The sequence below is a fragment of the Pieris napi genome, chromosome 14 (genome assembly GCF_905475465.1).
Source record: "Pieris napi chromosome 14, ilPieNapi1.2, whole genome shotgun sequence".
NCBI lineage: Eukaryota > Metazoa > Arthropoda > Insecta > Lepidoptera > Pieridae > Pieris > Pieris napi.
The window spans coordinates 2,655,640-2,679,989 of NC_062247.1; the positions used below are offsets into that span (position 1 = coordinate 2,655,640).

The 24,350-nt window shown below is 33.1% G+C and overlaps 1 protein-coding gene across 1 annotated transcript in view; it reads right to left on the bottom strand.

The window, feature by feature from the left end:
- The window catches only part of LOC125055860 (nephrin), a 434,287-nt gene that overhangs the window by 284,374 nt on the left and 125,563 nt on the right, over positions 1-24,350 (bottom strand). The window contains exon 3 of the mRNA XM_047658511.1: positions 14,112-14,247. Coding sequence (XP_047514467.1) covers positions 14,112-14,247 — 136 coding nt within the window. The remainder of the gene's footprint in view (positions 1-14,111; positions 14,248-24,350) is intronic.

The window sequence follows — 24,350 nt, forward strand, 5'->3', positions numbered from 1 at the left end:
CATAGAATTTGTTTTATAATTGATTTATTATAAAAACCGCACAATAGCCATATAAAAAAAGGCATGCAAATGTGAAATTAATTATCATAATTAAATTTTCACGTCTGCTCCACAGCTTAATGCTGAGCCAGTGCCAGTTACAACCACAATACACACACACACATTACACACTTAAAATGTACCAAATTACTAAAAAAAAATATTTTTGTTATTTTTCTTTTTTGATTATTATTATTTTGTGTATTTCTGTGTGTGTGTTTCGTTAGTAATGTTTACGTATAAAAAACATAAATTATAAAACAAATTATTGAAATTATGTAATTTTCAAGAAGAAGCTTAATTTATGTCACATTGTGCAATATTTGTATCACAATATTCCACATAATTCCGTTCTAGTTTACCACAAATATTGTTTTTGAGACCATCTCAAAGAAAATACAGGTACAAAGCATTTCAGTTATAATAATATCTACAAAGGACGTCTAGTATGTATTATTCGCTACAGTTGACTCCAAGAGAACTAATATTATTATTATATCATAACGATAATATGGTTGTAACTAAATTATACGAACCTCCTATTATACAATATACATATTGTATTCCTAGATAGAAAATATATTGCCTTTTTTGCGGCATTTGAAAATAAACACGTGAAATGTTATTCATCTTATTAAGGCTTCAATAATAGTATTATTAATTTGCATCTATTTAGCGTTTTTTTTAAATAGAACAGGGGGCAAACAAGCAGGAGGCTCATCTGATGTTAAGTGATACCCCCCCCGCCCATGGACACTCACATTGCCAGAAGGCTCGCGAGTGCGTTCCCGGCCTTTTAAGAATTGGTACGCTCTTTTCTTGAAGGATACTAAGTCGAATTGGTTGGAAAATACCTCAGTGAGCAGCTGGTTCCACATAGCGGTGGTGCGTGGCAAAAACTGCCTTTAAAAATGATCAGTTGTGGAACAAATGAGGAGAAAAACTGTTCTTAATTTCTAGAAATGTGCCCATTACATTTTATTTATTTCATACTGTACTGTGTATAAGTATCACATTCTTATAGATGATGTTCCATAATAAGGCTAAGTTCCTGCATCACCTTGAATTCTAGGAGCCTGTGGGTCCATGTCCATGAGCGACAGCATCACTTAATATCGGGTGAGCTTCCGGCCCCTTTTTGCTCAATTCTTTAAAAAAAGTATATAAATAGATAACAGTATCCTGCTACACTAGGTAATACTATACTAGTAAATCTAAGAAATATTATTAATACATTAAAAGTTATGATAAAGCTCAGCAAACACAATTTCTCATAAGCTCACTTGATCCGAAGCTGTGATTGCTTTCCTCCAATTAAACTTTCTCGGTGCCAACGGTTTTAACTCAAGAAGTTCAAACAACCTATGTTAGATCTTAACTAATGTAATTCCATGTATATTACTGGAGATGAATCTACGACTTGATATATAGTATATATTATGTATATTCACAAAGCTTTGAAGAAATGAAATGAAATGAAATGAAATGAAATAGTTTATGAAATGAAATGAAATAGTTTATTCTTGCAAGTAGGACTATATAAATCACTTTTACAATGTCATCCTAAACTAGATGAAGTCGACATTTCCTAACTGACTGCCCTGAGAAGAAATGTCGAAACAAACTCGGGGGTCTTAGTCTCTAGAAGTTCCGGATGTGTGAATGCAATCACCCGGCTATCTGCGTCGTTATCTGAAACAGTTATTATTCGCCTGGGAACGAACTTAGAACCGGGAATATACTATGCAAGTGAACCTAAAGAATGTAATTTTTTTTAAGTAATAATAGCAAACAAAGTATGTTGCCAATAATTAACCGTTTTATTATTGATTATTTTATTAGTATATTTTATATGAGTACTCGCAGACCGGCCAATCGTTGCTGTGGCTAAGGTTTTAGTTATATTACATTGTAGTAACCTATTCAAGGGAAACGGTAGGAGAACACCAGTCATGGGGACCACCATGCTTTTTTGGTGGTTATGCCATTAAATTGTAGCTTATGAGAAACATTGGTACATTCAACACAGTGCCATCTGTTACAATTGTGACTATCAAATAATAAACAAATATTTTGCAAAAAAAATAAAATTGCGGGTATAAATTGAGATGTAAGCCTATCTTTATCTCCTATCTTTTAAGTTAGATCAAACTGCACACGGTGTGCAAATTTGATTGGTCGGTCATTTAGAAGTCTATAGCGGACAAACAACGTGACTCGTAATTTATATATATTAAGAGATAATGTATATTCATATCACATCTTTTTGGTTAGATTTTGTAGATCTACGTACTATTGCTCTGTAATTGAAGCAGGTCCTTCGCTACTGTGATCGAACGTTATATTATAACCTACTAGCTGGCCTGGCGAACATCGTACCGCCTAACAGTCGATTCTTTATTTTTTTTAAATACTTATTCTGCTATTCGGGACACCGGTCTAGCTAGTAAGATAAAAAAAAGAAAGTTGATAATACAACAAATACATTATGTCAAAAAATAAAAATTTACCTTCCCGGAATCCCTCCGCTAACACTTGAACTTTATGAAATGGTATTAAAGTTCAAATTGCCTTTAAATATTATTACGAATATTTTGTATGGGAATATAGAAAAGTGTTGTTTTTAGACTTTATCACTCAATTTTTTTTTTAATTTTTCTCTCGGTAAGAACCATCCCCGTACTTCAAGGAATATTATAAAAAAAGAATCTGACAAATCGGTCAAGCCGTTTTCATGTTATGTCGTGACAACGGAAAACGGGTTTCATTTATATATATATAGATTGGACTCTCGTAACCTAACGAAACTCGATGCTTTATCCGCTGTTTAGAGGCCTGTAGCCGTAAAGGCTCATTAGAATTCTGTGTGCACAGTGGCCAATAATTCGGATTTGGTTCGTTTTTTGAAAATGTAATACTAGTTACGTAAGCCCCGGTTACAATATCGGGCGGGTGGGTCCAATTTGCGCGTTGAACCGTCGAGTCGCTTCGAGTTTTTGCGCCAATAACTTAGCTTTACACTCACGATCCGGGGATTTTTTCAGATAAGCCGATGAAACGGTCCAACGGAAGCCGGACTTGGAATTGCTCCCGTTATTAACAAGTTTGTAGAAATATGTAAATGGGTTGTATCCAATTTTTACGGTAATAAATGGCTTGTAAGGTAACAACACATTCAATTTGGTTACGAAACTATAGGATTTCATGGATCTAACAGAAATGGAATTATGAAGTACCGAATCGTAGAATATCTCCAACAGCATTATTACAAATCTGCTCTTTGTTTTTATTACTTCTATTTTGTAAGTTTTTATATTCACTGAAAAGTTATTATTACTATTGTTAATCTTCATTTAGAAAAGATGCTTGCTATGCTAAGGATCTGCCCTGCGATTCTGTAACTCACTTTTCGAACTCACACAGCGGTTTTCGCATCGGCGGTCGCTCTGCAATCGCGTAAAAAGGTGGGAGCTTGTAGTTTATTGTTTATCAGAATGCCAAATCATAAAATGACTGCTTCACGACTGATTTGAGAGCGACCGCCGATGCGAAAACCGCTGTCTGAGTTCGAGAAGTGAGTTACAGAATCGCAGGGCTGTCCTATTATTTATGTATTTCATTCAATCTATACAACTCAACATTCAAATATAAAACAATATTTCATAAGATTTCAGATAAGTTATATTTAATATCGAATACGTAATACAAAGCATTTTGAGGCCATACGATTTGCATTAAGATGGACGAGTGCTCATAGATTTATTTTTTCTTACAAAATAGTAGTTCCGGGCTCTTCTCCGCTGTGTGGTCTAAGCCCACAAACACTACATATATGTAGCTAAAGCTGAAATACACACAAATGTAATATGAAGCGCCATCCCACAATAACTGCATTACCATCAACGCTTTACCTGACTTCCGCTGTCGGCTCAGAACCGGAAGCGGCGCTTAGGCCTCCTTCCGGTGGTTGGGCATTACGAATAAATCGCTCAAACCTATTCATATTAGATTACGTAGGGCTTATTGTCCTTTAAGAATGGGGAGTATATATTTTACACAATTTTTACAAAATCCAAAAACCGCTACATCGCTTTGTGGCTTTTGAATTTGACAAAATTTATTGAAATAAAAAAGAATATTAGTGATTTATAGTCTAAGGGTGCGTACAGACTATGTTACATAATATATAACTTGTGTTTTATAACATGTCCACATTATGTAACCTTGTTATTCAACATTATAACATAAAACAATACTGTACACATTAGAATAACAATGCAATATAACAATGTTATATAACCATTTTAAATAACAAAAAAAAACAAAAAAACGTAAATGCTGGGTTCGTTCTAGCATACATATCAATAACATGTTATTATAAAATGTTTTATAACATTCAGTGTCCACATTATCTGAAACATGTTATGTTATATAGTCTGTACGCACCTTAAGATATGCCAGTTGCCTCATAAGTCATAATGTTTTCATTCGCCGTATTGTATATAGACAACAAATAGTATTGCGCAATTAACCACTCGACTAAGTTGGAAAATTTATAACTCTATTATAATTAACTTACTTATACCTAAGTGTATTAATACGATTAAGCAAACGTGAATGAAAAGGCTACATATATATGTATCTTAATATATATAAATAACGTGTCACGTTGTTTGTCCGCTATGGACTCCTAAACTACCGAACCGATATCAATCAAATTTGCACACCGTGTGTAGTTTGATCCAACTTAAAAGATAGGATAGCTTACATCCCAATTTATACCCGCAATATCATTATATTGCAAAATATTTGTTTATTATCTGATAGTCACAATTCTAACAGATGGCGTTGTGTTGAAAGTATCAACGTTTCGCATAAGCCACAATTTAATGGCATAAATATGTTCAAAAAGCGAGTCTACTCCTCCCTCAAAGGCCGGCAACGCACCCACTAAAAATGGGTGTCTATGGGCTGCGTAGACTGCCCTTTTTGGTCGCCCCGCAAGCTCGTTTGCCCCCCTATTATATAAAAATAATAACCACCAAAAAAGCATGGTGGTCCCCATGACTGGTGTTCTCCTACCGTTTCCCTTGAATAATTTGCTACTATGTAATATAACAAAAACCTTAGCCACAGCAACGCTTGGCCGGTCTGCTAGAATATATATATATTTATAAAATTCCAGTTAGTTGATAATTCTTTTTTATATAGCGCAACAAATTTATGCATTCATGCCACATAGAAATAAAAATGTATTGACATGAAATTGTGCATCAACCTGTTTTCAAACTTTGAGTAATTATGTACTCTAGTATAACGCAACAAAGACTAACAATACTGAAATGTTAAGTTTGCTTTATCGTGATAAATGTTACAGGAAATTGGACTTTAATGAAACGTAATAAGAACTGAGAGCATAAGTTAGGTGTATCGGAATAATTTGTAGAATTTATAGGTTTCGATAGCCATTGCAAAGTGGGTAACGACTCTGTCAAAGGGCTAATAGTCTCGATGTTACGAGCTCTTGCAGGTTTTTACATTTTTTTACTATTTTTAATTGGACTTCGTTCAGTGATGAGTATTTATTTACATATGCGGAAAAACGTTCTATTTTACCCGTTTTATATTAGCTTCACCTGTATGTATGTATGTAACCGACTCCTTCGGACTCGATTTTGACCCACTTTTAACGGACAGATTTAATTCAAACTTTGCGCACCTGTCAAAGATCGATGACAATGCAATAATCCGAAAAAAATATGAAAAAAATTAACTAAAAAATAAAAATCTCTGTGCCATATTTTTCGTCTATCGAGCAACCCACGCTTTTTCACAATAATACCAGTATTTTTTGTTTATTACCATTTTAAGCCTAAATTAGGAATTATTTTTCACTTTTTAGTTTGATGTGCTTTAAAAGCGTGTTTTTTAGTTTTTTTTAACTATTATTTATTAAAATACAGTGTTAGTAACATAATAACCGCTGCGTAATAAAGATATACAAAGATATATTATAGCATTTGTCTTATTTACCATTTGACCTTTTTGTACATAACACCCGGTCATTAAACTCAAAATGTATCTTTTCGTTGCTGAATAAGTACCCAACGGCTCCGAGCTTAATTAATAATACACTAATGTAATATGTATGTAAGGAAAACATAATGTATTTTCCTATACAAACTCTTGTCTATATTGTATTTTATATAAACTCTTTTGTAATGTTGTCTTTGCCGTCTGATCGACGATGTTTAATATATGTAAGATATTTTAATTTTTTTCATTATTTTATTTTATTTTATAAAACCTAGAATACAGGCTTTAAATGTTGTTTCTTTTGTATTCACAGGTGAGTGAATAATTTGTAAACATATATTTTTTATAAAATGTAAATTAATAGATATTTCTTTTGTAAATAAAGATTTTGTATTCACAGAGAAACGCAGTTGCGTCTTATTTATTCCCAGTATAAGCGATTGATACTATTATATGTATATGTAATGTCTACTTCGATATTAGATGTTCAATGCTGCCATGTGTACATCGCTTTTGGATACCATCTGTAAATCTCAGAGAGATTAGATATTGTATATATCCTTAGAAACTCAAAACTGCCTTATAAAATGAAAACCGAGTTTTCGGACATCGGCTAAAATTACGGTAAAAACCCGTAAAACGGCGGCGCAATTTGTCAGAAGTGAGTGAAACGATGAAATATTTGGAAACTTCCCGAGCGTATTAAAGTTCGCTCCTTTTGTAAATGTCACGTTCGGGGTTGCTTTGATATCGCTTGAGGTGTGCTGAGTTGGCCTTAATTATCTATTTTAAGGATAAAAAAAATTAATTACCTAACCATGCTTTCTAACAATACAGTATAAACGAGACAGCTATTGTTACTAATTAGTACGAGTATGCCTATTTTTTCGCGGGGAAATTTTAGATTTAATCTTCCCACGTGACTTCAATTAGCTAGGACTTACGTACAATGCAATGGTCCAAATGGTCGGCAAAGTGTGGAAACTAAGTTCACTGTACTACACAAATAAGATACTACCCCTGCTACCTTTTAGCGCGTGCTACTAACATTCGCTGTAGGTGATATGCGGTAACAGATAAACCATCTCGCATAGTTTATACCTTTCTAGCAAATTAGCTTAATTTTGTTATATTAAATTGCAGCTTTTGTAAAGCTATCTGAAAGAATTATCTATACTAATATACGTATTATAAAGAGGAAAGGTTTGATTTTTTGTTTGTTTGAAATGAATAATCTCCGAAACTACTGGACCGATTTCAAAAATTCTTTCACCGTTGGCAAGCTACACTATTCCCGAGTGACCTAGGCTAAGTTTCATTTTCAAAAAAAATAGGGTTGGTTACTAAAACTTGAATAATCTAACCCAAGGTGCAAAAAAATAAACAAAAGACTTCCTTCAATCGCATGCGCTGCGAAAACTATTAATGATAGAACAAAATGATGTATTACAATTTTTCAGGACACATCACTATCTATAAAAATGTCGCGACAGCATGTCTCTATCTTTTATAGTTACGTCACAATAAGCGTCCTTTTATTATTATTTTTTTATTAAAATACCACCGCTAGAAAAGGCTCTTTATTCGTACCTAGGTATTGTAAGTTCAAAATAATTACCAAAGTTTCACATTAGCTACAATTTAATGGCATATCCACCAAAAAAGCATGGTGGATTGGTGTTCTCCTGCCGTTTCTCTTGAATAGTTTACTACTATGTAATATAACAAAAATCTTAGCCACAGCAACGCTTGGCCGAGTCTACTAGTAACCTTATATAATATAGTTTGAATTGTCACTGAATTTTCCGTTTCAAATTAAAAGTTAACTCTGATATTGGTTGATACATTTGCTTGCGAAGTAAGCTAACACAGCGATTGTTCGATTACGTATCTTCGTAGAAGTTGATTTGATTGAATCTGAATTCGTTCGACTTTCAGAATAGTTCTTATAGTAATAATATCTACCTTTTACTCCTTAAAACTAAATAAACTACACTTTAGTTAAGTTCTTTTGCCTCTTTTTGTCAATTCGTGTTTACAACATAATGAAAAGAGACATATTAGTGCTTATAAAGTATTTAAATATATGCACCTTTTGTACGCCTAAAATCAACAACAATTACAGAGGGAACAGCTTTACGGTTAGGGTGGCGGGTAAATTTAACTATTTAATTATTGATATTGGCCTGTTCGCCTCAAGTGTGGTGACGGCACGGAGAGCTTTGACATCGGAGTTCCTCAGTGGAATAAATGGTGTGTAAGTTATACCTACTACCCTAAGTGTTCCTCAACTAATTTTAGTTTAATATATAGTTGGATTAAAATGACTAAATTGTTACCAATCCATTAATTTTATTAAGTACTTATGTATAATATGTTAAGATTTTGTGTAATGGCGTAAAAGTATCTTTATATTTATTAAGTTATAAGCTGTAAATTTTTCTCAATATAATAAAAATCTCTCTTAAAAATAAAATAAAAATCTCTCTATTATTATACTAGAACTAAAAGTGTTCTATACGTACCTACAGCTCGATTATCTGCTACTTTAAATAATCCAGTGAATAGGCTCGTTCTTACAACTTGATTACTAACATATATAGATATATTTCACAACAATCTTCGAAATTACAGTAACTTTGTTTATCATGCTCTTAATGAGGTTTGAGTTTCGATTTAGTTTTAGTTATTATTGTTTTTATTTTTTATTTTGTTTAATTTTTTCCCTTTCTAGCTTGCTTATGTTAATTGATGTGTATGTGTCTAAAATTTGTGATGTCATATTTTCTTAATTTACTTATAAGTTTTTTTTTTATATATAAGTCTTTATCTTGCAATCAGTCAGCTAGACTATGAGCAGATGTGTTGAGAGCTGTTAGACGTTCAGAGCAAAATCTCCATCGAGACTGCTTCTCTTTCAACCGTGTCTATCAAGACTTAGGATTTGTCGCCTTTTAAGCCTTATTAGGTCCGGTATGGTTAGTTGCGTGGCAAGCTTATTAGGATGCATTTCTAGCCTTTTTCTGTATTTCATACTTCAGGTCTTGATCTCCTCTTTGACAGTCCTGATTTTGAGATGCTCATGAATCTCCGATGTTTTTATAAACCACGGACAGTTGGATATTTGTTTCAAGATGTAATTTTGAACCCTCTGTATGATACTTATGTTAGAGTCTCACGCCGAACTTTTAACGTTTACTTATAAGTAAATAAGAAAAGCGTTGTTATAAAAAAAATGACTCCACAAATATTTGTATTCATCAAGCGTTAAGAAGAAAAATCTATTTAAAAATTAACTTATTCAGAATAAACTCAAGAATTAATGCGTAGGCTGACATTTAATTTACTAACAAGGATTATAAACGACTTGTTGTTTACGGAAATATGAAAGGTGGACAATGAGGTCGTTCATATAACTGACTTTCTTGAATTAATTAAAAAAGGTAAAAATGTTTCGTATTACGCAAATGAAATAGCACCCTCTTCATAATGCGTATGAAATATATATTCCACTGTAAATAAGGACTCTGTTTTGATTTTAATTAGAGATGAATACGGGTCATTAACAAAGAACCCGGAATTTAATTCAACTAATTAATGAAATGTTTGTTTATTTTGATGATTCAACTTAGGTGATTTGGTGCGCAGTACAAAAAAGATTTTAATATACTTTGAAGATAACCGACTTTGAAATTCACTAAAACATGTTTATTAATTGTGGATTTTTTTAGAACTTTAACAATAAGTGAATGGTACATATATTAAACTAGTAGACACAACAGATGGTTTTCTGTAAGTCTTAAAAAAAATAAAAAATAAATCAGTGGCGCTACAACCTCTTTAGGTCTTGGCCTCAGATTTCTGAGTCTGTTTCATGATTATTTTTAAATCTAAGAGGCAAGTAGGAGATCAGCCTCCAGTGTCTGACACACGCCGTCGACTTTTTGGGTCAAAGACATGTCGGTTTCCTCACGATGTTTTTCTTCACCGTTAAAAGCAAATGTTAAATGCGCACATATAAATAAAGTCCATTGGTGCACAGCCGCGGATCGAACCTACGACATCACGTCGCACGCTGAAGCCACTAGGCTAACACTGCTCTAAGTCTAAGTAAGTCTTAAATACTTATAATAATAATGTAATGGTAAATCTACAAAATTCTCATATACATCATTTTAAATTTTTAAACAGGAATTTAGTTTGGTGACGGTTGTTGTGTGGATAATGGATATGTTAAATGAAATACTTTGTTTTGAGCTGGGTAACAACAGACTTAAATTGTTTAAAACATGAACTTATAAACAAGATTGGGGTAGTGGGGTTGCGACGCTGGATTAACAAAAAACTAACTTGACTTATTGAAGAGTTCACAAATCTAAATGACACTTATGTTATTGGACATTATCGGAAACGAGAATGTTAATTTAGAATTTATGAGTGTGGTAAAAACTAAACGGCTCATATTGGCTTCAAGTGTGCGATTATTGTTTACATTTTGTAAGGAATAAATGTCATGAAGACAACATTGAATAGCTTTGAAGTACGTTTAACAATGAAGGTTTTCACACATAAAAACATTTATTGGTAAAAATAAATATATAAAAAGAGAAAATAAATTAAACGAATTTAGTATTAGTAAAATTGGGAATTGGTCACTGCAAAACCAATTGCTGCAATTTTATAATACGGTAGCTAACGTCCGCACCTTCGACAACGTGTATAGTGACAAAATTTGGCGACTTCTTTAATCTTTAACAATAATCAATACTTATCAAACTCAAATTCACTAAGTATAAATTTGAGTTTTCTTCATTTTATAACATGTATGTTGTTGTTTTTGTATATCTATATTATATAAAAATAATACAATAAAAGTAATCCCTAATACAATGTTGACAAAACTACACTAGAAAGTCAAAAACTTCCAACACAATTCAAATTTCATACAAATTAATAGTACGGTGGAAGAACATTATAGTGAACTAATTAATTCATACAGTCCCCAGCGTCGCGCGTTGCCAAAGTTACCAGTTTGCAAATTAACTGAGACACGTACGTAAAACGATATCGCGGTGCTGAATAAAAGATGACAAATTCATAAGAGAGGCGCTTGCGAATGTGTAATGGTGCCTCGGTCAAATGGAACCTTGCCCTGGATTTAGGCCTCTGCCTCACCGGGACGCCATGGCCACGTCGCCAACTAGTTCATATTAAGATGTATTCCGGATAACTCACTTGGCTACCGACTGGCGTAGCCAAGTAGCCAGCGTAGCCAGAGTTGACCGCTCCGCATGCGGCGACTGGCGACGCTGGCTATCTGGCGAATTAGCACACTATAGCACTTTTTTTGCTTTTTCATAGTCTCTTAATTATGTTTTTTACTTAGGTATCCTGAAAGAAATTGTTTGTAAGGCTGCTGCTCTCCTAATTATTAATATTTTATATAATAATGATTTTAAAATTGATTTAAAATGATTAAATAAAATAATAATTATTATTTTATTATAATTTTATTGATCATTTAATTAAAATTTATTTTTGATTTTGATTTTTGAGTCGAGACAGAACTAAATGCATTGGCGACCCGATGTGGTAACGTCGCTGGCGACGTGGCCATGGCGTCCCGGTGAGGCAGAGGCCTTACTTTCACCGACAACCCACTCGATCTCTTTGAAATCAAACTCTAACGACCCAAACTAAACCCTCACCTTAAGTAAACAATTGGCTACAAAATGTTACAATAATAAATACGATGCAAATTCTTATGTAATATAAACAGGGAGCCATTTAATTGAGCGATTAGAGTAATCATTTATAGAATAAGTGGAATACGAGCCTACGGGACGCCGAAATAGGGCAGCCATCCCATAGACACCCATTATAGCAGGTGGGTTGCTGGCATTTGAGGGAGGAGATAGCTCTTTGGATAGGTCATAAATTGGTCGTAGAGTCATTAGAATGCAACAATGGTTCCTGGTTTAAATTTAGACATATTATGCAGATTTTTTTTTAATTAATTTCCTATTTCATTAATTTAAATAATCCAACAATTGCCAAACAAATTTTGCAATGACGATCTCCATCGGGAACTTAATGTAGAGGACGTCACCACAATAATCAAAAAGATTGCTAGAGCCCACGAACAAAAGCTCCACCAACACATGAATGTCGAGACTATTCTACTTTTTGACACCACGGGCCTATTGAGAATATTGAAAAGGAAACCATTCGAATTAGTGAATTAGTGTGAGTGCTCAGTGCACGTTAGTCTAAATTACAGTGGTAATTGGAAGCAAAAATAGTACACAAGAATAGTGTCTTGCCTACCATACATAGATATTTTGTGTGTGTATTAGTAATAAACAATAATCAAAAAAATATAAAAAAGAATGAAAGAAAACTTTTTTTTAAAGAACAAGGTACGTTTTAAGTGTGTAATGCGTGTGTGTTTTGGTTGTAATTAGCCCTGTCTCAACATTATGCTGAGGAGCAGACTGTTCCACAGCGCTGGTCATTCTATAAAGACCACAGCAGCTGGTTTGCACCTCAGTCGCAAAAAAAGAAAAATTATGTAATAATAATAATACTTAGTAGAAAAAACAATATTAGTCAAAGGTAGTAAGCAGTAATAACAGTGTAAGTATATAAATTATTATTATTGGAGTTTTTCTTATGTTAAATATACTTTTTAGTATGTTAGATTAGTTTTACATTACCTATTAGTCTTAAGTTAAGCTAGATCGTAATGTTAAATTTATTTATTTAATCAAAAATAAGTCTTTTTCTCAATTTAAAAAAAAACTTCATTAATTTTAGAACTATCAAACGTATAGTAGAGGTTTCAAATTATCTAATCATAAGTTTACAAACGAGTAATACTAATTCATTAAGACGATTCTTAATAACACGTATAAAACGGGTTTGGTTTTAATATCTAAAACACTATTTTCATATTAACAATATATAGGTATACATAATGAAACGTTAATGACGTTACAATCGTGTTATTAGTTCAGTAAGCCTTCCCCTAGAGTCTAACGTGGGAGTAGTATGTGTAATAATTGCCCTCAATACTGAATTGTATCTGGAATGCGATTGCATGAATGCATCATTACAGTTTCGTACTAATACAACTTCGCAGGCCCGTTGGCCCAGCTTGAGCGTGCGACACTCATACCTGAGGACGTAGGTTCGATCCCCGCCATGCACCTATCACATCTAACAATCGTATGGCGAAGGAAATCATCGTAAAGCTGCTCTACTTGTCTATAAAGATAGATCTAAGAAACGGATCAATCGGAAGCCAAGACCTGTATCACCTCGACGTCCGGCGTTCCACAGTGGAACGTTTCTTAAGGCAGTTTTGCCGCGCTCCACTACTATGTGGAACCAGCTGCCCACTCAATTTCCGAACCAATCCGACTTAGGGTCCTTTAAAAGCGTCTTTAAGGGCGCGCAACGCACTTGCCAGCCTTCTGGCAATGTGGTGGGCGGCGGTATCGCTTAAGATCGGGTGAGCTTAATGCCCCTTTGCCACCATAGCACATAAAAAAAAACCAATGGTCTTTCTATGTGCGCATCTAACAATCGTATGGCGAAGGAAAACATCGTGAAGCTGATCTTTTTGTTTGGTGAATCTGAGGCTAAGACCCATTTAGGGTTGTAATGCTACTGCATTATTAATGTATTATTATTAATATGTTTACTTTAGCTCACGATCTATTCATGATCTTGGTGGGTGTAAGCCAAGTGAAGTTTTTATGATTATTATTAATCCAACTTTATGTATTTACATACAAGAAGTATGCCGTAGCCAAGTTCGTGTCGATTCATGTTTTTATAAGCTTTGTGTTACTCAAATTCAGTGGAATTACTTCAAAGGCACTCAAATTGTTTGTATGTGTGTATACAATGATTTTTAGTTTTTGAATAAAAAATATATAATCCAGGAACAACGATCAATCTTCCGTATATTATCATATGTGTGTGTGTATTTACACTATAGTTATAACACACAAGTAAATTTACAGACTTACCTATAAAGTGGTATCCCAGCATCGTCTCTGAACCAGAAGACCATGTAGACTTTATCATTGGCTGCAGTGCCGAGGTCACAGGGGAACTGTGCCACCATGCCTTCTACGGCTTGTACGTCTACAGTTCGGACACCAGCTGCAAAAAAAAAACTTTTAGAATAATACACATGTAAAAACTTGCTTATTCAACGGCCTATGTGGCTAATCAAATATTGCAATCTTAGTACAAACAAATCTAGATGGGCGAATTTATTAAACATAAGAACTACTAAAATGTCCGTTGGCAACACTAAATTTAGACACTGAAATATCATTCTATTTTTTTATTGGACAATTCACACCAATTGACCTAGTCCCATGCTAACCTGGTGAAGCTTGTGTTATGGGTACTAGGCAACGGATATATATAGATATTATAGATAGATAGACATATAAATACATATTTTAAGCACCCAAGACCTAAGCAGAACACCAAATGCTCATCACATCGATGTGTCAGCCGGGGATCGAACCCGGGACCCATGGATTCGCAGTCAGGGGTACTAACCACTAGACCAATGAGCCGTCAATTCAATTCTAACCGTAACCATGTTTATTCTAAACGCACCTAATACAGTTATCAAATATTAAATCCAACTAAAATTGTATTAAATATAGATCCCCATTATTCAATAAAACAATACATCTGAATTGCACCGTTTTTATCTGTCCTCATAACAGCGTAAATACAGAGAAAAATAATATTAATATAGTAAAAAAAACCAATTAGATTTATTTAAAATTGACAGACACAACTCCTTAACATTACCCAGTAATTGGTCTCGTTTCAATTGAACAAAGAATCGCAAACAAACGTATGTAAATGTACTTCAGAGTTGTCACATCTATTCAGGAAATACAAAGAACCTCGACAATGGCTCTCCAAGAGCCGCCATCCACACTCGTTACCATACTAATGGATGCCGGGTCATGTTTATTATAGTATTGTTATTGCCCCTGTATCGGAAACTATTGTCTACTTGCAGAGGTTTAACTGACCTATAAGAGAAGAAAATAAAATAGGTTTATATGTAAGCGTAGCGTCGACCCCTGCAGATCTTTTTTTAGAACAAGGGGACGGGGAAGAACCCATTTGTAGAAGAAAATTACTATCCTCTTAACTTTATTGTATTTGTCTAATTGTCTTAATATTAAAAAAAAATAAAAATGTGTGCGTGTACAAGTGTACACACGTTAGAAGTGAAATTTCTTTATGACCTTATTTTTCGAAAAATGATCTATATGCAACTTTACAGAAATTGGTTATATAAAGTTTAATTTGATAGTTTATCAAAAGGCTTTTATTATCATAGACAGTAATACAAATAATACAATTATTTCATTTTACCTTATTACTAAGATTATTACAGAATTTCATAAATTGTAATAGAATTTTTAGTATCATAGTTATCGTTATTATAAATTTTTGTTATTAATGGTTTAGAATCTCTTCGAATCAACCGTGGTAGGGATAAGAAAAAGACGCGCGTAACGGTCAAATGTGACGCGTAACCGTAACATGTGACGCGTAACCGAAAAATGTGACGCATAACGAAAAAATGTTACACAAAATTTTTTTCCAACCCCGATAAAGAAGTTTCACTTCAATAAATATATTTAAGGTAAATCGTTAGCTATGAATACGCAGAGAGTAGGAGAATGTTGATAAACAATAACACCATTGTCCTGATGACATTGAAGCAATTAATTATAAAAAATAAAGAAATAAGAAACGTTAAGAGCTAAACAGCAGTGAAACAGCGTTGGCTCAGTGGCTTCAGCGTGCGACTCTCATCCCTGAGGTCGCAAGTTCGAGCCGACCAATGGACTTTCTTTCTATGTGCGCATTTAACATTTTCTCGAACGGTGAAGAAAAACATCGTGAGGCAACCGTTTTGCCTCAGACCCAAAAAGTCAACGGCGTGTGTCGAGCACAGGAGGCTGATCACCTTCTTGCCTATTAGATTGACAAATGATCATGAAACAGATACAGAAATCTGAGGCCAGACCTATAAGCTACCACGAGTATTATCAGTAGGTAAGGTGAAATAGAAGAATTTAAACGCAAACGCTATGTGCGTTGCATGGGCTGGTATTTCATTGGCTGCGGTTGGTGTCTCTTACTGTAGTTCCGTAGCCTTGTATTATTAGGATTTAATAGAAAAAATACACCTTTTACTGATTTATTAATATTCGATTATTATTATTTTTTATGGCTCTGGCACGATTTGTGCATTAGCCAGCGTCAAGTATAGGATTTTTTATAATTCGTGCTTGTCTTTTAGAAATTTGACCGGGTTTAAGCACTCGCCTGTACTGCACAACCCTCCCAAAAGCCGAGAACAAGCTCTCGAACCGGGAATCGAACCCGGTACCCCTCACCTAGCTTCCACAATAACACCGCTAGGCTATGAGGCCCCCTAATATTCGATTATAATTATACTCAAGTGATTAACATGGATCCACAGACTTCTATCAACATGAACACTGACACAAGTTTCTACCATACAGCTGTAACCAATGACCATAGATGACTAAACTTAATATTTTATAGAATCGAAATGGATCTACCTACCGGCCCTTCAGATTTTTGTTGATTTAAAAAAATATACTTCTATGGTAGAAATACAACCCATTCTTTGGTTAAGCAGTACATTGTTTTCCCAATTAAGTGCCACCCTAAATACGAGCGCAGTTCAATTTGGCTCTGCGAAGACAAACGATTCAATATGTACATTTATGCATAATCTATAATTAATCATAGCGATCCGGTCTATTCTACATAATCCGGATACTCCTACGCTTTGTGATCTAGAAATTAATTACCTCAATAGTTGGTATTGAAAGTTCCTGTAATAATAAAGATAGATAGATCCAATTATAATTAATTCTATTCTTGCAGCTTGGTGGATATCTTAGGCGAATATTAATGAAAACCGGAGCTGCGGTTAATGCAGTGCCTTGGGTATAATAAAACTCTTGTATTACATAGTTAAGTATTATGTATATCGTATAGTGAACGATTATTTAAATAAATATTTGATAGTCTTTTTTTATGTAACAAACAGTTTTATAAGATTATATTTTTTACGTGGGTCTAATAAAGTCGCTGCATAACATATTAAATTCCTTTACTATATTTTATTTACAAAATAAATAATATGCGTACAGCATACATATACATAAGTCATGACTATAGCTGCAGGTATTAGTCCGAACAACTCCTCTGAACACTCTCCATGGGAAATACTGTAAAAGATGCAGAGAGTGTTAGTGACTTAATATAAATATAAAATACTGTCTTGTATTGTTCCGGGCATATTTCGTTAGCTAAAATCTGTTTATACGCATTTCCATAATATGAAGTCTGCTATTGTCTATTTGCGGCGATAGGGGCAATGCCACAGCGTAATCACATAGCTCGTGTGGGTGTGAAAATTGACCGATTGCTGCCAATTTACGTAAATAAAATTATGTGTTGTAATTATTAATTACTGATTCATAAATTACCTAATTACTTATTGAATAAAGTCGATAATTGAATCAGATTTTTTATACTTATTATTTTCTTAACAAGGCAAACAAGTGGTAGTACTTGTCACCGGGGGTCTAGCATACTTATAATTTATTACCTATAACTGACATACTGTATTAATTTTTAATAACTCTAATGCAGAAAATGTACAGAATTAAGTACTAAAATATTGTAGTTTACTCAAATTTAATTCTCTCATTTAAAAATATATTTCTTTGATAATAAAACAATTTTTTACCGGATTGAAGTTATGTATTTACAATTATTTTTCATAATTTTAAATTTAATAATATATTTTTTTATTAAAGTCAAAGTCAAAAATCATTTATTCATATAGGTAACACAATGTACACTTATAAACGTCAAAAAAGAAATATACATTAAATGCTTCTTTTTCTTCTTTAAATTTTACATGTACTGCCAGCTCAAATCTCTCAAGAACTGGCAATAAACTCTCCGCCACTCTATATTTTATTATTAGTAAAGCTTTATAATAATAAATAAATAAAACTTTATTTTACAAAACACATTACACGCATGAACACAGCTGCAGATTTATTTTGTGAGATAGCGCACCTGACACAATCTGCTGAAGAAAAGACAGCCATTTTTTTCAATATAACAGGGATTAAAGGCGTAGGAGGCTCATCTGAGCTAATCTGTAAGTGATACCACGACCCATGGCTACTCCCACTGCTCTGCAGCTCGCACATTTCTTGCCGGTGTTTTAATTTTTCATTTTTTTTACAAAATAATTAGTGTTGTTAGAAGTTTTCAGTTCAAAAAGTTTTTATAATTAATGATATGTAAATAAAATTGATAAATTTCATCTAATTTTATAATTGAATTAACTTAATCTCTTATTATTTTAATTCAGAAAATGATTAGACACACTAATTTAAAGTTTATACACTGTATAATGCTTCCTATCCCACCTTAAATCTTATGAATTTATGAGTATGTCTATTTTTCCTAACATCGACTTTGAAATCACGAAGTTTTCACTTCAAAATGCTCCAATATCATGTTAAACATAACGGAGCACATTCATTCAAAATTACCTCGTACATATAATTTATTTAACAGCTTGTATGATGTCGACATTACAATGTTTACGAGTACGCTGTCAACATTATGTAAATCATAACTAGGCATTGTGCGTACACATTCATTATAATATTTATTAAAACAGTTTTGTAATAAAAACATATCACACTAGAATCAACTTAACGGTATCAACTTTCTTATATATTTATTCATTATTTAATTCTGTTATTAACTGCTTTAAAATGTGATGAATTGGATGCAGATGCTTACAAAAATCTTGGCGATTAAAAAGAGTGATGAAGAGTTTATTGCCAATTCTCGTCCGTTCTACGCCCTTAATGCAGTAGGTAAATGTAAACTTAGAAGCATTATTTTTATATGATATTCATAAGTGTACAATAAGTTACCTACATGAACAAAGTATATTGGTTATTTTATTATATTAAAATGAAAACTATTATTTTCAACATTTCGTTATAAAACTTAATAATGAACTAAATAATATAACCAATTATTTTAAACACTCAGTGACAATATTTGTCTGGCAGTGTGGTTGAATCAGGGACCTATTAAATGGGCATTACAACCGAATAAATTGCTAACGAAACAAGAAAGAAATAAAAACTTTAATCATCACAAAAAACTGTCACGAGTATTTTTTTTGATAAATCAGCAATGAAACCATTTAAAGCGACAAAAATTAAAACTAATAACGTCAATCGATGAACCGCCATTCCCGTATCCATCAAACTAACACGATCTTTGTCCGGCTCTGACTGCGCCAATTAACAAATGGAGTGACACCGCACTCCATGCCACTTTTAATTACTATACGGGTCGATGAAACGCATTTGATGGACATACATTGCTCGTTTAGTTCTGTGGTTCGATTTGTGAACGCTTGATTTAGCGTGATGAATAGGTAGGCCCGTGGGCATCAAATATATTAGCGGAAATTGATGAGCATGAGACAGCAACGGCCTGCTTTATCAACATAAACACATTTTGTAATAACTAAAAGACTTATTTGAAAGGATTATTCAATAACTTTTATTTATTTATTAAATAAATAAATATGTACTCGAGATTTTTAAAATATTATATCTTATCTTTACTCTTGTCTTATAAAAAATACAGCCCACAGAATCACATTGAGAACCGCATATTACATATACTAACTAAGGTAATATTACTGTTATTGAATATTAGCTTAGTAAGTTACTGTTTTGTCCTCACTATAATGAAAGTGCCTGCTATTATTTTGCCTGCTGGTTCTTGTTTCATAATTATTTATTGTTTCAATAACTTGCATTTCCTTAAAATTTTCCAGCCAGTTATTTTCGCCCGCTGTGTACCTAAGTGGCACAATATTGTTCCATTTGATTTGTTATTACGATAATTAAAAGAGGCTGAGTATACATGTATGAATAATGTCACGAAATTATTATTGGCTATCAATTAAAGCCGTAATGTATAGCGGGTATGTGCAAATGTGCGAATCCCCTGTTATTACCTACGAGTCAATACAGAAATGCGATTCGTTGTCGGCGTTTTATTTTTCAGCTTATTGAATTTACTGACTAGCTGTGTCATGTGGTTTTGTCTGTCACTGATTGCTTTTTAAAAGCCTTGTTTTTATTTGGCTAATGTTTGGTATTATTTTATTCACGAATGAAATGATTGTGTATGAATTGTGTAAAATTGGCTATTTACAATATTCAAAGGTAAGTCAATAGTGTTCAGAGGAGTTGTTCGGAATAATACAGTTATTGCCGCGTACCACCTCTATGTGGAACCAGCTGCCCACTGAAGTATTTCCAAACCAATCCTTCAAAAAAAGAGTGTGTCTTAAAAGGCCGGCACCGCACTTGCGAGCCTTCTGGCAATATGAGTGTCCAAGTCACTTCACATCAGGTGAGACTTCTGCCCGTTTACCCTCTGTTATATATAAAAAATATAAATAAATTATATTTTTTTATTTTAAAATAATTTGAAAATCATTTATTAAATGAGATAAACCTAATATATAGAGTATATCGTTATTTAAAAAAAATAGATATTAGAATCAAATTAAAAAATACATTAATAGTATAGAACAAAAGAACAAAAAACAGTATATAATTATAACAAAGTCACATAATATCTTAAATATAAATCTGAGCACAAACAAATATTCAACAAACATGTTGATATTTAAAAATATTTAATTCTTAATTGAAGTTATGAGTCTCGAAATATGAAACGTAAAAGCAATATCTGTCAACTTATTTTCCAATTACACAAATGGTTTCAACACGGTACGAAATAATATGAGCTCGATAATTATACTCTTACAATTCATTTTAAATTAAAATCTGTATACATGCAGTGACATACATTATTTACAATTTTCTTAACCTACATAATAGTAATAAAAATAATTAAAAATTATAATAAAGAAAATTAAAACAAATTTAAAAATTTTGGTCCCTCTGGCAGTGTACCTTTAACTATTTATTGCGATACTTATTCGTTGAGAGAGGAAAGCACCAGCTCTGGAGTCACCGGTACTAGCTAGAAGGCGCCAAATTAAATCTTTAATCAGCGCCTGATCTCTTGAACCCCACGGCCCAAGAGTCTCTACTCCAAAAGGAACAAAATCGAAGACTCTTATATTTGAGCAGTTTATTATTTTCCGCCTGCTCTGCGGCCGCCCAAGCTCTTTTGCACGTCCGAGGGAGGGTAGACGGGGCTAAAGTGTCCACACAAGTAGCATTCCAAGGTTATCCAATAAAAAAAACATGACATTTCAATTTTACACACATACATAATATCTATGTTCTAATAAATATCGATAATAATAGAACATGGAAATTACAAATAAATATGATCGTAGATGAACAAACTATTTTAGAGGGCAAATTAAAACGACCCTGACGTCGACGCCCATGAGCAGGACTTTAACACAATTGGGCTATTCAAAAAAGCTTGGACTGGTTCTGTTATATAATGGTGTGTGACAAAATTGTGTGTGTATTTTGTCTGGATGTCCAATATTAATGTACGCTACAGATTACTTCTACACCAGTTCTTGTAATAAGTTGTTTCATATGACTTATTTCTGCAGCCATATACAAATGTTAATAAGCCTATAGCACAATTTTTTATACAAAGATAAGAAAAGGTCAATGAACAAGACCGCTAAAAACTTGTTAGGACTGAAAATATAATAGAGAAACATCCAATTATTCTACGAAATACCTTTAGATATTTTAATTACAAAGGAAACATTGGCCGTCGACTCGTGTTGAAATACGGGATAATCCCAATATTAAAATAAAAATCAATTAAATCGTCTGCATTACTTAAAACTATCTTGATATTTCAGGAAATGAATTTGTTTTTTTGCCGCGCACCACCACTATGTGGAACCAGCTGCCCAATGAAGTATTTCCGAACCAATTCGACTTAGGGTCCTTCAAGAAAAGAGCGTACCAAAGCTTAAAAGGCCGGCAACGCACTCGCGAGCCCTCTGGCATTGAGAATGTCCATGGGCGGCGGTATCACTTAACATCAGGTGAGCCTCCTACCCGTTTGCCCCCCGTTCTATAAAAAAAATGATTGGTTAATATTTTAGACACTTAATAAAACTGCAATGATGCAAGTAATTAAATACAATCCTCTTCCGCTTATTTATTCGACTCCGTGTTTATGCTTGCGTAAATAAATGGTGAATTCGGTGCTTATTTAATAACAAGAGTCCTTGACAAGTATTGTTTTAATCTCCACGTCCTAATGTTGGAATAATATAAACAGTATAAAGATACTTCCAACTTAATACACCGGTGAATGTCGGGCCCAAGCAAGGTGCGCATTTAATCATTTCAAAAGCAGAACATCTGGGTAAGACATAATTCCACGAAATTTAGACAATTCCGGCTGCTTTTGTTTCTATCGAGTAATTAATATTCATGATCCGTAAAGAACCGTTTTATGATACAGCAATTTTGAGTAATTAATGACTGGTATCATTGGAGTTGAATATATATCTATTGTCTTCAGTGATTCAAACGATTTTGTTTTGCTCGAATTATTTTGGTAAATAATTAACTAATGAACCAATTATACCTTGTACTTGAATTCAATTAATTAGTTTTAGTAAAGGCACGATTAACGTTTATATTTTAATTGAATAACATATATATGACAGAGAGAGAGGGTGAAATAGATTAAAGAATAACAACAATTGACGGAAGAGGGTAAGACAGACAAAGTGAACGGGGAAGGAGAACTAGGCTCAGTAACGAAAAAGAACGACCTGAATTTTAACACAAATTAAAGCAGGTCATATTCAGAACTATTGAACTTAAAAAAAAAATAGTTTTTTGACATCAGCCGTTTAGTTTCGACATAAGAGTCCACTTTTAAAAGCATACAGTAGCGTCGTAGAACCGTGGCGCATCTCCTGCTCTTTTATGGTGTAAACACTATTTGAGAGAAAAAGAACGAATAGTTCTCTTAAGTTTTTATCAAGATCGCTTGTTATAAAATGTTATAAGTAACTTGGTAATTAGTTGAGTCAACTCAATATAAAGTTATTTTTAGAAAAGCCTTTCTACTAATTTATTTAAGCGTCTAGTTTAATCAGCAAAAGTTTAACTTTAATTGGTTTGTCCTTGGCAGTATTTGATGAATAGCTCTTTTTTTAATTCCTTTTTTTTAATTCTTTTATTCTATAATACAATTATAATAAGTTACATTTGAAAATCGCTGTGGTTTGTACAACCACCAGCGCCGCTACACAACTTTTTAAATAAATTAAACTCAATCACTTGAAAATTTCACAAATTAGACAATTAATCTTAATTATTTTGGATTACAATCACGCTGGACGTTACACTTATGCGGTATGCACAACGTGATTGCACTGAAGTGAAAAGAGAACTTTAAATATGTGTTCTTAAAAAAATACTTTTTTAAGTTAATTATGGACTACCCTGTCTCGGCCTTACACGGCCATTTATTGTACCAGAAGATTGAAATTTTCCAGAAAACTACAATAATTGATAAAGTTAACTAATTCATATCAAGAGGTTGAGATAGGAGAAGATAAAAAATAAAAAAGCCTACAAAATGTTTCACACATTTAACACGATAAAAACATGTTTACGTTATTCACGAGATAAAAACTTTTTCTATTAACTGCTACTAAACAAGCAGAACTATGGTGAAATAGAAAAACATCCAACTATAATGATGTAAGTTTTTATCAAAAGACCGTATACTGGGAACCACGTTTAACGATGCTTTTCGTATTATAATCTTGAGTCCAAGCGCCTTATGCAGTCCTGTCTTTTGTGTATTTGATAACTTAAAGCTCTTTGAGGCTTATATAAGTACTAACGGTTATACGTTTATAACTTTGTAATAAATGATTTACTTAATTTTAAGTTTATTTATTGAGAAAGATTTACAGCTTATTACTAACTTACTTATTTATTTATTTAGTTATTAAGCTTACGACATCACACACAGTCCTAAATCTACTAATTATTTTACAAAATCTTACATCTAAAATGTGCGACAATTAATGTAAGCATAAGTTTCTCAAAAAAAAAAATTTAAATAGAAATTAAAAA